The sequence below is a fragment of the Buceros rhinoceros genome, unplaced genomic scaffold (genome assembly GCF_000710305.1).
Source record: "Buceros rhinoceros silvestris isolate BGI_N320 unplaced genomic scaffold, ASM71030v1 scaffold44919, whole genome shotgun sequence".
NCBI classification, from domain to species: Eukaryota; Metazoa; Chordata; class Aves; order Bucerotiformes; family Bucerotidae; genus Buceros; species Buceros rhinoceros.
In genome coordinates, this window is record NW_010430614.1 from 106 (window position 1) to 15,324 (window position 15,219).

At 43.1% G+C, this 15,219-nt stretch overlaps 2 protein-coding genes across 2 annotated transcripts in view; one reads left to right on the top strand and one right to left on the bottom strand.

Annotated features, from left to right (window-relative positions):
* Positions 1–824: 824 nt before the first annotated feature.
* Positions 825–2,414, top strand: RASL11B (RAS-like, family 11, member B; the record flags this gene model as incomplete). Its single annotated transcript, XM_010143085.1, has 2 exons — positions 825–901; positions 1,753–2,414. Coding segments are annotated over 2 exons (545 nt in total), but the record flags the coding sequence as incomplete, so codon positions are not given.
* A 4,199-nt stretch (positions 2,415–6,613) lies between these two features.
* Positions 6,614–15,219, bottom strand: part of SCFD2 (sec1 family domain containing 2) — a gene marked incomplete at its 5' end in the record, with an annotated part of 12,728 nt that continues 4,122 nt past the window's right edge. The window contains 2 exons of the mRNA XM_010143086.1: positions 6,614–6,706; positions 10,731–10,850. Of these exons, the coding sequence (XP_010141388.1) occupies positions 6,614–6,706; positions 10,731–10,850 (213 nt within the window). The remainder of the gene's footprint in view (positions 6,707–10,730; positions 10,851–15,219) is intronic.

Here is a 15,219-nt window from a genome sequence, read left to right on the forward strand (position 1 = left end):
GGCAGCTCACTGCAAACTTGTTCCCTGTGTGGCCGTGGCAGCCCGCAGGAAGGGGCACAGCAGTCACAGCAAACACGCAGTTCATGATCGCAGCTTCACTAGCGCTGTGTTTCACTGCGCCTCTGTTCTCTGACAGAATTTACTTTATATGGTGAAAATGCCCCTCTTGAAGAGGTTTTTTAGCTAAAACAAGAAAACGCTCTTGTAAACCTTATATTCTAATATCCTGTGCAAACTGAATGCCTCCAGGGAAATGATCTGGACAGTGCCAGCTTCATGGGGAAGGGGAAGAGGCAATGTTATGTACTTGCTTGAGTGTAGTACAGTGGGAAGTCTAAACGAATGTGAATGTAAAATATACAGCATTTTGTGAGGAAACGACTTGAAAAAGCGAAACAAATGTAAAAAAAAAAAAAGAAAAATAAAAAACCCAAAATGAGTCTTATGGGCCAGCCAGTGGAAAGCTTCACTAAAGTGTGGAAATACTAAATGACAAGCAAAATGCTCTTCTACCATGAAAGCTGGTTATTTTACACTTACCTTTTATCACTGAAGCTAAGACAATCTTTAAGAGGTGATTAAGTTCCCAATTGTGCAATATGAAATGCCAAGCTTCAAAACAAGTTAATGCAAGATTAAATCCCAGGCTGCTAGTCAAGTCATGAATTTATGGGTTCTTACACACAGAAAAGCTTTTAATGCTGGTCTCTCACTTCATAAACAGTGATACAACTTTTCTTGCACAACTAATGGGCATCAGAAGCAACATTTGTCTGTGTGTAGAGTGGTGGCTGTACTTGTGAACCTGTTGTTGTTCTTGTCAGGTAATCTCTACAGCAGGCACATCCAGATAGATGGAGAGGTGTTGGCTATTCAAGTGCAAGATACTCCAGGAGTTCAGGTGAGCGAGATGCAGCCATGCAGTTCACCAAAGCAGCTCCAAACCTGAGTGTGCATGTCTCCCTCTGTGTGCAGCATCTTGTTACGGCTCACTTCAGAGTTTGGTGTTCTGTGTGGGAGATGTGGTAACTTGTCTTACAACCAGTGAAGCCAGATGTGTCGCGTGCCTGTAGATGGTGGTAGTAAAAGGAAAAAAATTCACTGTATTGGTGAATCAGCTGTACACTGGAGGCCCACTACTTTTTAAGCAGCTGAATTACTTAAGTGTCTTGATCCTGTATATTGGGAACATTAGACTCAAACCCAGCAACAATTCTGTGCAAATAAGGTGCATGTGGAAGAAAATGTCATGACCACTACCCAACAAGCTTCATAAATGTGCATGACAGAAAGTGAAGTCTGCAATATTGTGGCTGTGCTCATTAGTGTGTCAGAAGTTAAAGTTTTGAATGTATAGACCTGAGTAATGCTGGATTGTTGCCTTTTTGAACTGGGCAATGCTCCAGGTCTAAATGCTTCCAGCTCATATCTTTGCTTCCCCAGACTTACTGTCTAGCCAGTTAATTTCCCATTCTGTGGAACTACAAAGTCTTTCTCTGCATGAAGAACTACTCAGGTCAATTTTCCATTTGAGTGTAGTAAACTCCAGTGTTAAATTCCAGCTTTTTGCAGCTGAATCAACATATGCATTTATTTGCTGTGCTCAGATTAAGTTTGTACTTACAATGTGAAATGCAAATACATATGTCTGAAGCTGTAAAATGCTATTTGGCTTTACAGACTCTTAAAGACAGGTTCCTTTTAATCTTTTATGACTTCAGCTATCTAATTTTAGACCATTCGTTTTTTCAGATCCATGAACACAGTCTGCATTGTAATGAGCAGTTAAACAGATGCATTCGCTGGGCAGATGCCCTGGTAATTGTCTTCTCCATCACAGACTATAAGAGCTATGAACTTCTCAGTCACCTTTACCATCACGTTCGACAGTTGCATCCAGGAAATGCAGTCCCTGTTGTCATTGTTGCAAACAAAGCTGATCTCCTGCATATCAAAGAAGTGGAGCCTCAGCACGGACTTCAGCTGGCCAACATGCTGGGCTGTACTTTCTACGAAGTATCTGTCAGTGAAAACTATAACGACATCTTCAATGCCTTCCATCTCCTCTGTAAAGAAGTCAGTAAACAGCAAACAACCAGCACCCCGGAGAGAAGGAGAACCTCTCTTATCCCACGGCCAAAATCGCCCAACATGCAGGATCTGAAGAGAAGGTTTAAGCAAGCTTTATCTGCCAAAGTGAGGACTGTCACTTCTGTTTGACAGAGGAGCTGTTTGTCTTCCCAATGCTTAGCCTAAGCTCTAGATGTTTGGAACATCTAGAGTCTAAGGGATTGTGAAAGAAGGATGGTTTGGGTAGCTTTTATGGCTGTAGAAGTTCTTAAGCAGTTCCTTAAAAAAGGAACAGTGGCAGACTGGAAAAGGAAATAAATCGCAAAAACTCTTGAAATAGATCTAGGATGTGATTTACAGAACAAGTGTTATCATTCGGAAAAGGAACTTTTCAATAAATGAAATGAGCTTTCACTTTGCCTTTTCTCCAGTTGGACAGATTTGGTTTTCCTTTGTACAGAGACAACCCTTTAGCTGTAACTCAACTTGTACTTGAGCAGGGAAACACCCTGAACTGACGGTCACTGTTTAGAAGTAACCACTTGAGTCTTTGTTTTCACATGGATGAAGGACAGTATGATGTATTTGTTTAATTTTATAGCACAGTAGAACTGTTCATTTCCTGTGTATTTCAAAACAGATAAGCAAACATGAAATTGTCCTGTAAAAAAAAAAGTGTAAAATAAGTGGATGCAACTGGGTATCAGAACTGTAAACAACAGTCCTTTATTTTTTTACTAGCTATTGTATTGCTGAGAATTTGACCAGACTCTTGTATGTGAAACTATTGTCTGCAGGGTGCAAATGTATCTAATTACAAGTAACTTGTGGGGGTTTTTTACTATCTGAAAAAAATACTGTCCAGACTAAATGATCCAACACAGAGCTTTTGAGGAATGAGTGTGGAGTTGGAGTGATAGTCCATTACAGCTGCCACTGTAAGGCACTTCTCTCTATGTGCAACAGGCACAGGAGGAACGTGGCTGTGGTTCAGCTCGGTGTGAAGCACGGCTGGCTCTAGGCAGTGAAGCTGGTGGTTTGTTCTGAGTTGAGCCAGTCCCTCTTCATCCTTAAATGCATGTGGCAGATTTACAGGTATATAATTTTTTTTTTCTACATTGAGCCAATGGCGTTCACAGGCTAAAGGCCTTATACACGTGCACTTTAAAAAGCCAGTTGTGCTTTTGTTTAAACTGTAACTTATTTATTTTGTGTACTTTTACTCCTCCAAGGGAGTGGACTTTTCATTCTTACTGCCTGGTTCAATATTAAATTTTTGAATTGCATGTTTTCTTGTGAGTTCTTTGTGGGTGAGAAGCAATGGTCAATAACCAGTGAAATGTTGAGACAAAGCACTAGTTTTCTCAAGGTAGTTAACACACATTGCAGAAATGTCTGAAGGTCCTTCCTGCCTATCTATTGCTTTATTAGCATAAACCACGGCGGGGGGCGGGGAGCTCTCAACTGCTTTATAACTTCCTTTCAAGAAATTCTTTTTGGAGAGGAAACAAAGGCAGAGGCTTTTCAAATTAAAATGGGATTCTTCATTTCCCCTTGTCAAAAAAACTCCACTGAAAAAGGAATGGCGTGAGGCAGGTCAAAATCTGGAAGAACACATCAGTCTTCAGTGATTGCCACTTTCTTCTTTAAAAAACCCCCAACTTTCTCTATTGAGCTATATCACAATTAAGAACTTAATCAAACTGCAAGTCTTCAACTAGGTTATTCATGTTTAAAGTAGCTTTACTGGAAGCTTTCCTGAGGAGGATGGTTGTGCTGGGACTAGGGTGACTGCTGCCTAGGCTCACCTGGTCAGCATTCGACTGTAATACCTGTTGTAGGGAACACCTGACAAGGCCCTGTGGATGATAAACTTTTTTGACCATGAGCTACTAGCCAAGTGACTTAGACCTAGACTTGCAAACAAAGCTGAGCTTGCCCTTCCAGTCTGAGCTTATTACCTGCTTAGCTTATTAATAGAGTAGTAAACCCATTCACCAGGCGTGGCTTTGTGTTTTCTTCTCCTATCTTTTGAGTATCATTTAGTGTCACACACCGAGGGCTTACACTGCTTACTGTGGTCCCGCACCTGACTAAGCAGAGTCTCTTATGCTGTTCCGGTGTGCATGTGACCAGCAGGAAACCCCGCACACCCCTTGGCCTTTTCTATGAGTACAGGCTATGTGTGCCTCACACAAATAAGGAGGTAACTGTTACTCTAGGGCCACTGGAAAAGACTCCACACCAGTCTTTGTCTAGAAGAACAGCAGGCTTTCCTCACAATCTTCCTTCATCTCTTCAGCATCTGAGTATGAGATGATGGCTGAGTCCCAGCATCCATTGCACAGTTGCGGGTCCACTGGCTGAAAAGACTCCTCCAGTGTGGGCCTGGAAAACTAGTCTCTGCCTCAGTGAGGGGAGCCACTTGACCCATAGGAAGTGCAAGAACCCCAGTGACTGTTAGACTCACCACTTCTCACCATCTTATACAGTATGTATGTCCTTAGATGGCTAAGTAGGAGACTTGAGAGCATCTTATGAAAGACAGGTGAGGGAGAAAAGACCACAGCTGCCGGCCTCCGTCATCTCGGGAAAGCAGCAGCGTCTCAGAGGCACGAGTACCTGAACACACTGGTCAGCAATGGCCAGTGGATGTAGGGCAGCCTTTCTGCTAACAGCAGGGTGTGGAAACCCCTCTAGGACACCTCCCAAGACAGAAGGTTTAGGTCCTTAGGGTCAATCAAATAATGCACAAGAAAAATTGGTCACAGGAATACACAGTCCTGGCATGTGTGGCCCTGTGTACTACGAGAGAAGAATATGGAGGAGGTTCAACATTGTAAGAGCATTGCTTTATTGATTACGGAATTTACAAAACTTCCATGTTTCTAAGATTAAACAGTACAGAAGGACAGAAGAGAAACCAAGAGACTGACTATTTGCTTTCCAGTTGTTCTGTTTGAACTGGTTCTTGAGCTTTTAACATTGCAATCTCATAATATTTCTCATTTTTTATAGCACAAAGTCCCATTCTATAGTCAGTCTTATAAACCTCTCTTCCATAGAGGCAACATTGTCCATGCTTTATAAAGGATCCACTGTTTCATTTTAGCCACTCAAAAGTGAATGTAAATCAAAATGCACCCTTTTCTGAAGACCATTATAAACATTTAAGAGAATTTATGCTAGCTAGTGAACGCAGGTTAAACAGCTACTTCCCGTTTAATTTACTCCTTTGGCATAATAATAAATCCTATGATAGAGTGAATGTCACTTATAATTTCACATTTTCACCTCAGTGTAAGCTGTAGTCTCAGCATCTCTTGGATGAAGCAAGGGGATGCAGCTTCATGGCTCCATCATTTTATGTTGCAATATGCTGCTTATATGCTTTCACAATCTCTATTGGCTGCTGCTTTTTTATCACAGATTGTTTCAAATTTTTATAAGGAAGAATTACATAACTGAATCTGATAGTGGCTCTTTGATGATCATAAATTAAAAATAAAAGCCGTTCTCTATTCATGCTGCTCAGAAATCTAGCTTAAGAAAAAATCTGTTGCTGTGGCTTCTTAAAAATGGGATCGTGCCTTTCCCTGCCCCCCCCCCCCCCCCCCCCCCCCACGCCAAGCCGAGCTGCGTCCCCTTTGGAGCTGCCTCCACCCGGTGGGGCTTGCCTTACTTTTATATATCTATACGGCTGTGCCCCCCCTTTTTCCTTTTTAAATGCATGTGAGGGGAGGAATCTTCCAGGGTTATCATCAAACCATCACAGCCCATATGTCCTCCTGCGTAAACCTACAAAGTGTGCCACCAGAAACTGTTTTTTCTCCCAGGACTGTGGGTGGAGAAACTAAAGCAAGAAATGGGAAGCTGAGAGAAAAGCAACCACTTAACCAGCTCTCGAGTCTTGCTCTCTGCTTCCCTGCCTCTACCAGTCCCACTGGGAGAGCATGACCGGACTGGGAGCTGCTCTGATGGCTAAATCAGGGCCTTGCTCCATCGCTTCTCTGGAGAGAGGGATGAAGTAAGAGCAGAGGTGGTTAATGCTGTATAAGGCACATCCGCTTTGCAAGGTAACATGACAGAGAGGGTGGATTTTGCTAGCCTTTCACTACCTCAGCAGCATTTCCCACCAGAAGCAACCCCAGCGAAACCATCAGGAATAGTCAGAGAAAAAAGTACTGCTTGGGGAGTGCAAATTCAGCATCACCTGGTTCTCAGCTGCTCCTTTTCTAGGGAATTATTCCAGGTGATCATCCTTGCCACACAGAGAGGAGCTGCTGTGATTCAGCACTGCAGTGTTACTGTTAAGGAGGGGGGTGTTGTCGCTGGACAACTGGACCATTTTGAAGAGCTGCCTGTGAGCTGCACATGTTCCCTTGCAGCCAGATACCCAGCTGCTTCTCCCTGTTTCAGCTGAAGCCATAACTGCAGCAGGGGACATGTAATTTTTTGGAGGGTTGTTGGGAAGAGTGACAGACCAGGGATTTGATGTTTCCAGCTGAGGCACTCACTCTTCTTCTCCACAGATCCTCCCCTGTCAGATATCAGTGTCAGGCTGGAGACCGTCTGTGGCAAACAACAACTCAATAGCACTACGTGGTGTCAGGAGTGCAGAGGAGAGCACAAGTACCTGAAAGAAAGGGGACAAGAAACAAGAAGTGAAAAAGAAGGGGCCTGAGGCTGATCACAGTACTAATGAGCTGTGGGTACGAATGTTTGCTTCACCCTGTGTTTCTGGTGTTTACTGACAGGGCAATACAACTTGCCCAGTGGAACTGTCTGCTCGCTAATAACTGTAGTTAAATCACTTTAAGGAGCATAATGACTGGTAGCATTGTACTCGTAATGAATGTGTGCTTTGACTCACTTCTACCCACATCTCACCCAGTGATTTGTTGTGACTGCCATTGTGCTTACTGCGAGGCACCAGCTGAGGAGGCAGGGGTTTCCCCTCCTACAGCACAGTTTGGAATGATGGCTGTTTCCTCCCAGCTGAAGGTAAGGTGAGCACCACAGAAGTGCTGCTGGCCTGCTGTAGGGAGCTGCAGTGCCTATTCAGAAATCTCTCTTCAGACCGGGTACAGGCTCTTCTGCACATCAGGACCAAAGCTCAACCTCAAATGATGCTGGGATGCTATCACTTTCGTTTGGTCAAGTTTTTCATCGAAGACAGGTCTGATGAATGAAACTGTCACTCACTACAGCCACCACACACACCCTGCTAGATGCAGATATCTGTTTTTTTTAAGTGAAAACCAGTATGCAGGTGCCTAGCATGAAAGCTCCTCTGCAGGGCCAGGGTATCATCAAGGAGTGAGTGACTGGGCTTTTACTGCATGGAGCTAACTCAGAGTCGAAGACACAAGACTCTGCTCTCGTAAAGCCCCTAGCTCAGCAGTGTCCTCAGGGCCAGGACTGCAGGCAGGGATGTGGGGGTAGATTCATCTTACTAGCTCACATGAATTTCCTTCTTCAGCACAAATCCAAGGAAGGGAAGCACAAGCATCAACAACAGAGTACGTCTGTGTGTCCGTTTCCTGCAGTAGCTAATCAAGCCACTTGTGGTCTTCATCGCATAGCTTAAATGTGCGGTACTGCTACATTCCGACTTTTTTTTGTTGTTCTTTCTTTCATCTTTTCACTTCAAGTAATGAAAGAAAGCTGGAGTTAAGTTACCACGGATCCTTTCTGCACTGATGATAGTCTCCCCCTCACTTCTCCCCTTCCCTTGTCCTCCCACACAACCTGTGGCAAACTGACACTGATTATCTCCTCTCCCTTCTGCGGATGAGAAACTCTGTAATTTGCAGATGCCAAAGGCTGACACCGTCTTGCTTATGTTACATGAGAATCAGACTACAGCACAGTATGTGCTCATCTTGTTATCATGCAGCTTAATTCTGAAAAACATGAAGGGACATGTTACCAAAGTGTTTTGGGTGCACAAGCCAAACATCAACAATAACCACTGCCAGATAAAAGCAATTTTTTCTTGGAGTCCCACCACTGAACCCTGAGGGGATTTGTGCAACTAATGGCAAGCCCAGAGAGAAAGAAAAAGATCTGCAACTTTCACATCTGAGAAAGGATGCAGACAAATACAGTGGGGCTTTCCTCCTTTCCCCCCCAATATCTCTGAGGGCTCATTGAGGGGGATAAATGTAAGTATTTATTCCTTCAGAGAAGGGGGAAATTGCCCAGATAAGGAATATCTATCTCTTCTCCAAGCAGGTCTCTTCAGGACAGTGTACCTCCTTGCACACCTTCTCCTCCTTCAGTACAGTGTGCCTGTTTTGATTCTTTGCTTGAAGGGCTACTCCTCCTGATAGCAGGCAAGGAGCCAGGAGCTCTCATCCCAACCCACTGTGCTGCAATGGGCAGTTCCCCCTCAGCAGAGGACAGGGAAGGATGCAGCTAACATCTGATAGTGCACCTGAAGGGGTTTATCTGTCTGCCTGCCTCGGCCACAACCACATACATGGCGCATGTTGGGCGGAAGGAGGGTAAAACATCCACTCATGTTCTTTCCTCTTTTTTACTCTTATGATTTAAGTGGGAAAAAAAAAAAAGGCCATTACTTCCTTTGAAAGTAGGATACTTCTCACTAGGTTAGGGGAGCTATTCACCACCACTCAAAAACAAACCATGCATAAGAAACACTGTATTCCTTTGTGCTCCTCCATGAGAAATTAAATTGTCATTCATATTCAGATGCAGAGCAGTTCTGTGGATGGAAATACGTGTCTCCTACTCCATATCTACATGTCATTTGCCTCAACTCCAAACAACTGCTGAAGTACTCAGTACTGCATCCTGTCAGTTTTTCTGTTTCTTTCCTCAGTTCTTTAGTTTTGCACCCACACATCACTCCATTTTCCCAAGAGCCAATAATCAGTATAATTGTCACTGCTTTGTTTGACTGGAAGGGACTCGGGAGGCCAGTGTTCCCCTGATGCCTGAACCTGATTGCCTGAACACCACACACAAAAAAGCTCTGTTAAACGCTGGCTTGAGTTAGACAAATGCCTATGAAAAGAGAATAATCCCAAACAGGTGGCACATATTCACAGCTATAGTGGAGAAATCCAGGTAAATCCAACAAATTCATAAACCTTTTTTATATGTGAGATTTGCACAACTGCTTCTTTTCTTCTTTCTCTTCCACCTCCTACCTCTCCCCCAATTCCTTTCACCTCTAACACAGCACATTTGGACAAAGGGTAAGATGCAGTAAAAGCTTAAAATTCTTTAGGAATCTGCCTCAGAGGGTGACCTGCCGCCAGGGTTAAGCCAAAGCAAAGCAACACCAGATCCCATGTCACCACTGTCAAGCCTCAAGTCCCTCTAGAAAGCCAGTCAAAAGTCTCCCTGCATAGTTCTCAACCAGTTCACGTGTTAACCCTCTGCTTATCTTTCAGGGTGTATTAATACATTTTGGACGTGGATTAACTTGTCCATCAGCATGTCACAACTCAATCCCCCTTCAAATGGGAAAGAATTTTATGTGCTGTTTTGAGGAGATTAGCAATAGGCTAATCAGAGAGAAATGTGTTATTGGATTAAAAACCCCATCACTAAAAATGGCACTTTTTTTTCTTCAAAATACTGCTTGAGACTGCCTTGCCAATACAACTAAAACATGGAAAACACATGTCAAATCCAGGGGCTGCTCGGCCTTTTGGTTGGCTCCGTTCTGCTAACGGTTTCTCACTAATCAAAACTGCATTCCACAGGAACTGAAAACAAGATGTTTACAAGCCACCCTGGAAACCAGGCTTATGTTTACAATGCAGCTGGTTACACAGCACTTCTTTGCAGTTTTTAGATTACCCTGTGTATCTGCACTACTCAGCAGATACCCGATTGCTCTTGTACGTGCTCCTCCACAGTTACCAATGATTTTTAACATCTGAGATGCACCACAGCCCATCCATCCTCCTCCTCTTTCTCCCCACTCTGTTCAGATGACAGCTGCTGTAGTCAAGTTCTGCTGCCAGAGAGTGGAAGAGGCAAAGACCAGCTGCATAGATGCTGTTGAAGCTTCACTGTGGGAGTCATCCTCCTTCCAGGAGTCAGACAGCACTTCCAAGGGCTGCAGAGACTTGGGGCTTTCTCCACATCACCTGTCTCAGGCTACTTAAGACATCTAGCAGATGCCAGAAACCAGTACACCTGTATCCAGGCTAATTTATCTTGCTCCTCAGCAATGCCAATTGACCTGTCTGCAGGATCACCGCTAATACGTCACTAGACCTTTGGCAGGCTCCTTCCAAGCACCCCGTGCACTATGTCCTGTAGATGCGCTGCCAGGGAGCCTGTAGCTTTTTGGACAGCAAACATTTCTGTTCATAAAAAGTACTAAGAATTACATCTTTTGAGACAGGATGAAAGCTTCTTCAGAACAATGCCAGTCTGTTCTGAACTCTCCAAAGTGAGTTTGAACTTTTATTGCTGACTCTATCATGTAAAAACCAGACCCTTGGTGTCTAAACGCTTGTTGCCTACAGATGTTTCACAGCAAAATCCTAACCCCATTCCCATCTGTTTGGGTGTGGCTTTGTGTAGGTCTGGTACCAGTGCCATAGAAAACATTATCTAATGAATTTTCTTAGTCTTTGTTCAGATAGGAACTGTACATTTAGAGCCATTTTTACCTGGGTGTCAGGTTTGTGTTTTGCTACCAGATCCTTCACCATTTTGACCTCTGAGACTGTCACTCCACCAACCATAAAGATGATCAGAAGAGGATGGTCACCAGGGTGAGGGCGATTCACCTGTAAAACGAAGAAAAGTGTTATTAGTAGTTACTCTGTCCAGCTCCAAACCTAGGGACTAGCAGTGACTGGCTTCCTGAGCTACTGGAGGAAGACTAATGAGGAAGCTCAGAAAGAAATATTCACGGAATGTTTGATTCTGTAGCAGCTGAAAGGGAAATCAATGGGGATGATGCCCAGTGAAAACTGAAGAACTGTTTCCAGGGAAATGGAGTCTGCAAGGCTTCCACTGAAACCTACGGGAGTTTCTCATGAGGTCTCAGAGCTTCTCTCTCCACTCCTTCTGCATTTCTTTCCTCCTTTTTTCAGAGTAGGACAGTACTTGGGTGGATGAACAGTTTGGATATGTGTACGCATGGGGCTTTAAGGAATGAGGGGTAAATTACTGCTAAGTAGAAGCCAGGAGTCCAGCCTAAACATGCTAGAATCCCTGCCTGAGGTCAGCAATGGAAAGACTCGTAAGTAAAGTGTTTCCACCAGTCCAGCAAATAAACCTTTACAATTCATCCAATGAAAATAAAACAGGTTCATTATCGAATAAAATCAGTTTCTAGTTTTTTTGAATACTTCAATACTTCAATGAAAACTTCAGAGTTTTCAATACTTTTATGACTGGGTTGTAACTAATACAGAGAAACTTTAATTCAAACAAAATCCTTTTTACAGTTTTCCTCAATTATCATTAAAATGGCACAATTACTCCACTTCAATTAAGACTTTGTAAAAATGTGTTTTAATTTTAAAATGAAGGTGATGCTTTACATCAGTTTCCTCTTAACCACGTCTCAAAGTTTGATTACTTTGTTGTTTCCTAGTAAACTCTTTCTTTCTTGATAAAACACACTCCCCTGACAATGCCTTGCTCCAGTCTTTGGGAATGTTGTCAGTGGAGCTCGTGCAACCGCTCTAGTCACACCACCTCTGAGTATGAAACACTCCAAATGTTTGGCTCTGAAAAGTGACAGTGAGAACAGTTTGATTTGCTCCTTTTTAGACTCTCTGCCCCCTCTCCTTCCACAAGCGTGGGCTTTCGACAGCATTCACTCGACAGAATGAAAGTGGTCATCAACCCGTGCTTGGGCGGAGCACAGTTCCTTTGCTTTCACCACCACCGCAGCTATCTTTGATCCCTGTGGCTGCAGCTCCTGAGGGTACAGTTGTTCTTCTCTTCCTCATTGTGGCTGCCCTATATTTAGTCCTTGGGCAGTTTTTCACTCTGCAGTTCCACCAGGCTTTCTGACTAGCAACCTTCAGAGGAGACTCTTCCCTTTGAAGCGAGCACGGTGCTGGGGGGTGGCATGCTCTCTCTCCAGGCTAGTTGGCCTTTGATTACACAGGGCTCCCTGCTCAATGCTTCTCCCCAGGCAGGGAGCTCCTCAGTTCCCCGGGAGTTTGAAACTAGTACAAAAAGCCTTAGATAGATAGACGTATTGGTGAGCTGAGTATTTGTGTACTGGGTGTTTATTCTTTTAATGTCTCCCACTCTGCCAGCCATCTTCACTGAGCTGATGGCACTGGTAGCATGTATAATACAACTCAGCAGGGTGTCCTGCAGTTCTGGTGCAATATTCAGCAATTTTCTATTTACACCAACAGACCAATTAAACAGATATACCAGAGTGTACAAAGACTTTCTTTATGCACTTTATCACATCAGACGACTCCCTTCGTACTATCTGCATATAACATAGTGTCAACCTCAAATGAAAAAAAGTCCATTCCTATTATAAACACTTTGAGGAGTTTGAGTAAGACCTAAATATTTACTTACAAAGCAGGTCAGATAGAGTTATTACTTGCCAAAATATTAAGTATTTCATGCTGTAATTGCTGTAAGCAGTGACAAAAGGTTAAAGAAATAACTGCTCGCAAAGATGGTGAAGATCGAAGCTGACAAAACACTCTGCTAAGGCACTTCAAGGTAATACAGGAATTACTGCTTTATTTCTTTGAATGTTTTAGTTCATTTCTTAACCCTGTCACCAGAGCAAACAGCTCCACTCCATCTCACAAAGATTCTGACTGACCCAAGATGTATACAAAGAACTTGAACTTCAGGAGCTTGCTATCAGATAAAGCCTCTCCTTCCTAGTATTTTTCCTAGTGACAACTCATCACAAACACACATTGGACATTGGACACACTGAAAGGACACTCAATATAAGAGCATTAATCGGAAAACACAAGCTGTCATGGCAATACTCACGAGAAAACGTCTTGACAAATCATTTCCTTCAGTCAAAATAAACCAAGATCCAAACACATGGTGCCCATATAGAACTTACTATTTTTCAGAAGACTAAAGTTCAAACCACAAATTCCAAAAATGCGTATTAAAAATACTATTAAGCATGAAAACTCTAAATTAAATTAAAATTGCAGTGAAAAGGGTCTTGGAATCTGTAATTTTGTTATGTTACACACAAGTGTTTTGAAGGAGGACAATACTTTGGGTACAAAATATTTGGCTGTGTTAAGAATGCAAGTTTCTGCCAAGATATTTTTGCTTGATAATGCAACCACCCAAGGCTCTCTCTTTTGAAGGAACTGGCTGTGTGTAGCTAAACACAGCTCATTTCTGTGATACAAGAGAAGACTGCAACAAAAGCAACATGTACCTTCTGGAATCCTTCTGAAGTTTTATTGTTTGGGGACATTTCTCAGGCCTCTGAATCTCATTTACTGTGAAATCTGAATTTTGCAAAAATCCCCAAGTGAATGATTTTTTAATGCCATGCATTAAAAAAATTTGGATAGGTATGTTGGGCAATTAGAAAGACTAACCAAGAAAAAAGCAAAGAAGCCTGAAGGAAGAAGGAGGAAAGGTTCTCTGAGCTAGCAGAGCATCAGCCTTCCCTCCAGGTCTGAGCCCACCAGCACTGCATTCCCTCAGGGTGATGCAGATTGGAGGGCTCTTTACTGGCACATGCATCTTTGTAGAAGAGAGCAAGAGAGGGAGATGGGAATGCAGGGTAACAGCAGTCAATAAATCTCTAAAACTGAAGCAGGAAGAGGTCGCAGGATAGGTTTGTTCTCGTGGCAGATGATGAAAGGCAATCTCTTCCTCTGAGGAAAGTCAGCAGAAACACCTTCTACTGCCCTACAAGGGCTATCTCTGCCAACCAGGATAATAGCACCAATGCATTTGATATTTGAGACCAAACAGCAACCAATTAATTTAGCTGAATAACTGGAAAAAGAAAAATACACTGATCACCAGAAACTAGACTGCCGTGCAAGGCACTTGGTATCAGTTGATACCAAGCTCAGATCATCATAAAACATGTGTGTTCTAGAGCAGCAGCCAAAAGAGGAATCCTTGCAGCTGGAAAGTCTTTTCCCTTCAACTTCCCTAAGCTTTAACACAATCACATCCACCAGAGAAAGAATTTTTGGATGAGAGGTACCTGTCCTGGATGAAGCATCCAGGAGTCCATTACTTATCAAAGCATGTTTATGTGAGTTGGTATTTATATGCAGGCACTGAGAAAGAAATAAAAATATAAGGAGGCTCATTAAATAATTACAGTGCTGATGGTGCAGTAGGTGGAGAAGATCCTCATGTGTGAGAAATACAGGCTGGCCAGAAATTCACTCATGTAATAAATCAAGCACTTGCCAACAAGCCAGGCTACAAACTAAATGAGCAAGCACAGACACATTTGTGAGGCGTGTGATGATTCCTAAGAAATATTAATACTGCATAAGGTTCATTTGCTCATCTGCTATATATTCCTTACAGTAGGATGTTCTTCTTACCAGCAGAGTTGCAGGTGCTTGCAGGTACATATTGCCATAATATACTTCATACTCTTACATAACACTCTTCAATGGAGAGCTCAGGCCATGCGGTAAGACAGATGAATGTATAGTATGTTAGCTACTCCACTCTTCATATATGTAGGCATTTAACGAACACTTACTGTAAATCAGAGTAAGCTCTTGTAGCAAGACTGTCTTAAAACACGTTAAGAGCATCCACAAGGCGATTTTTGACTAATAGGCTTCTTTCCTCCCCACTGCAAGTTGAACCTTGTAGAGTTATAGAAAAGGCACTGAAAATGGAGGTCCTCTGACAACCTTCCTCCCCGTGATATGTGACTGTTCATACTTACTTCTCTCCTATCTTATGGCCGGTCGGTGTCCTTAAAATTCTTTGATGAGGTACCTTGCCTTTTGGAAATCTGGGTAGGTTATACAAACTGGCACTCAGGTACCAGTTTGCTTGTCTCTGAAGAGCTCCAAAAGCTATGTGAGGTAAAACTTCCCTTTAGCAAAGCCACATTGCCCTCTCCCAGACACACCATCCTTATTCAGGAGTCCAGCACCACCCTTATTTAGGCGTCCAGTCTGCTCCATTTCACTTGTT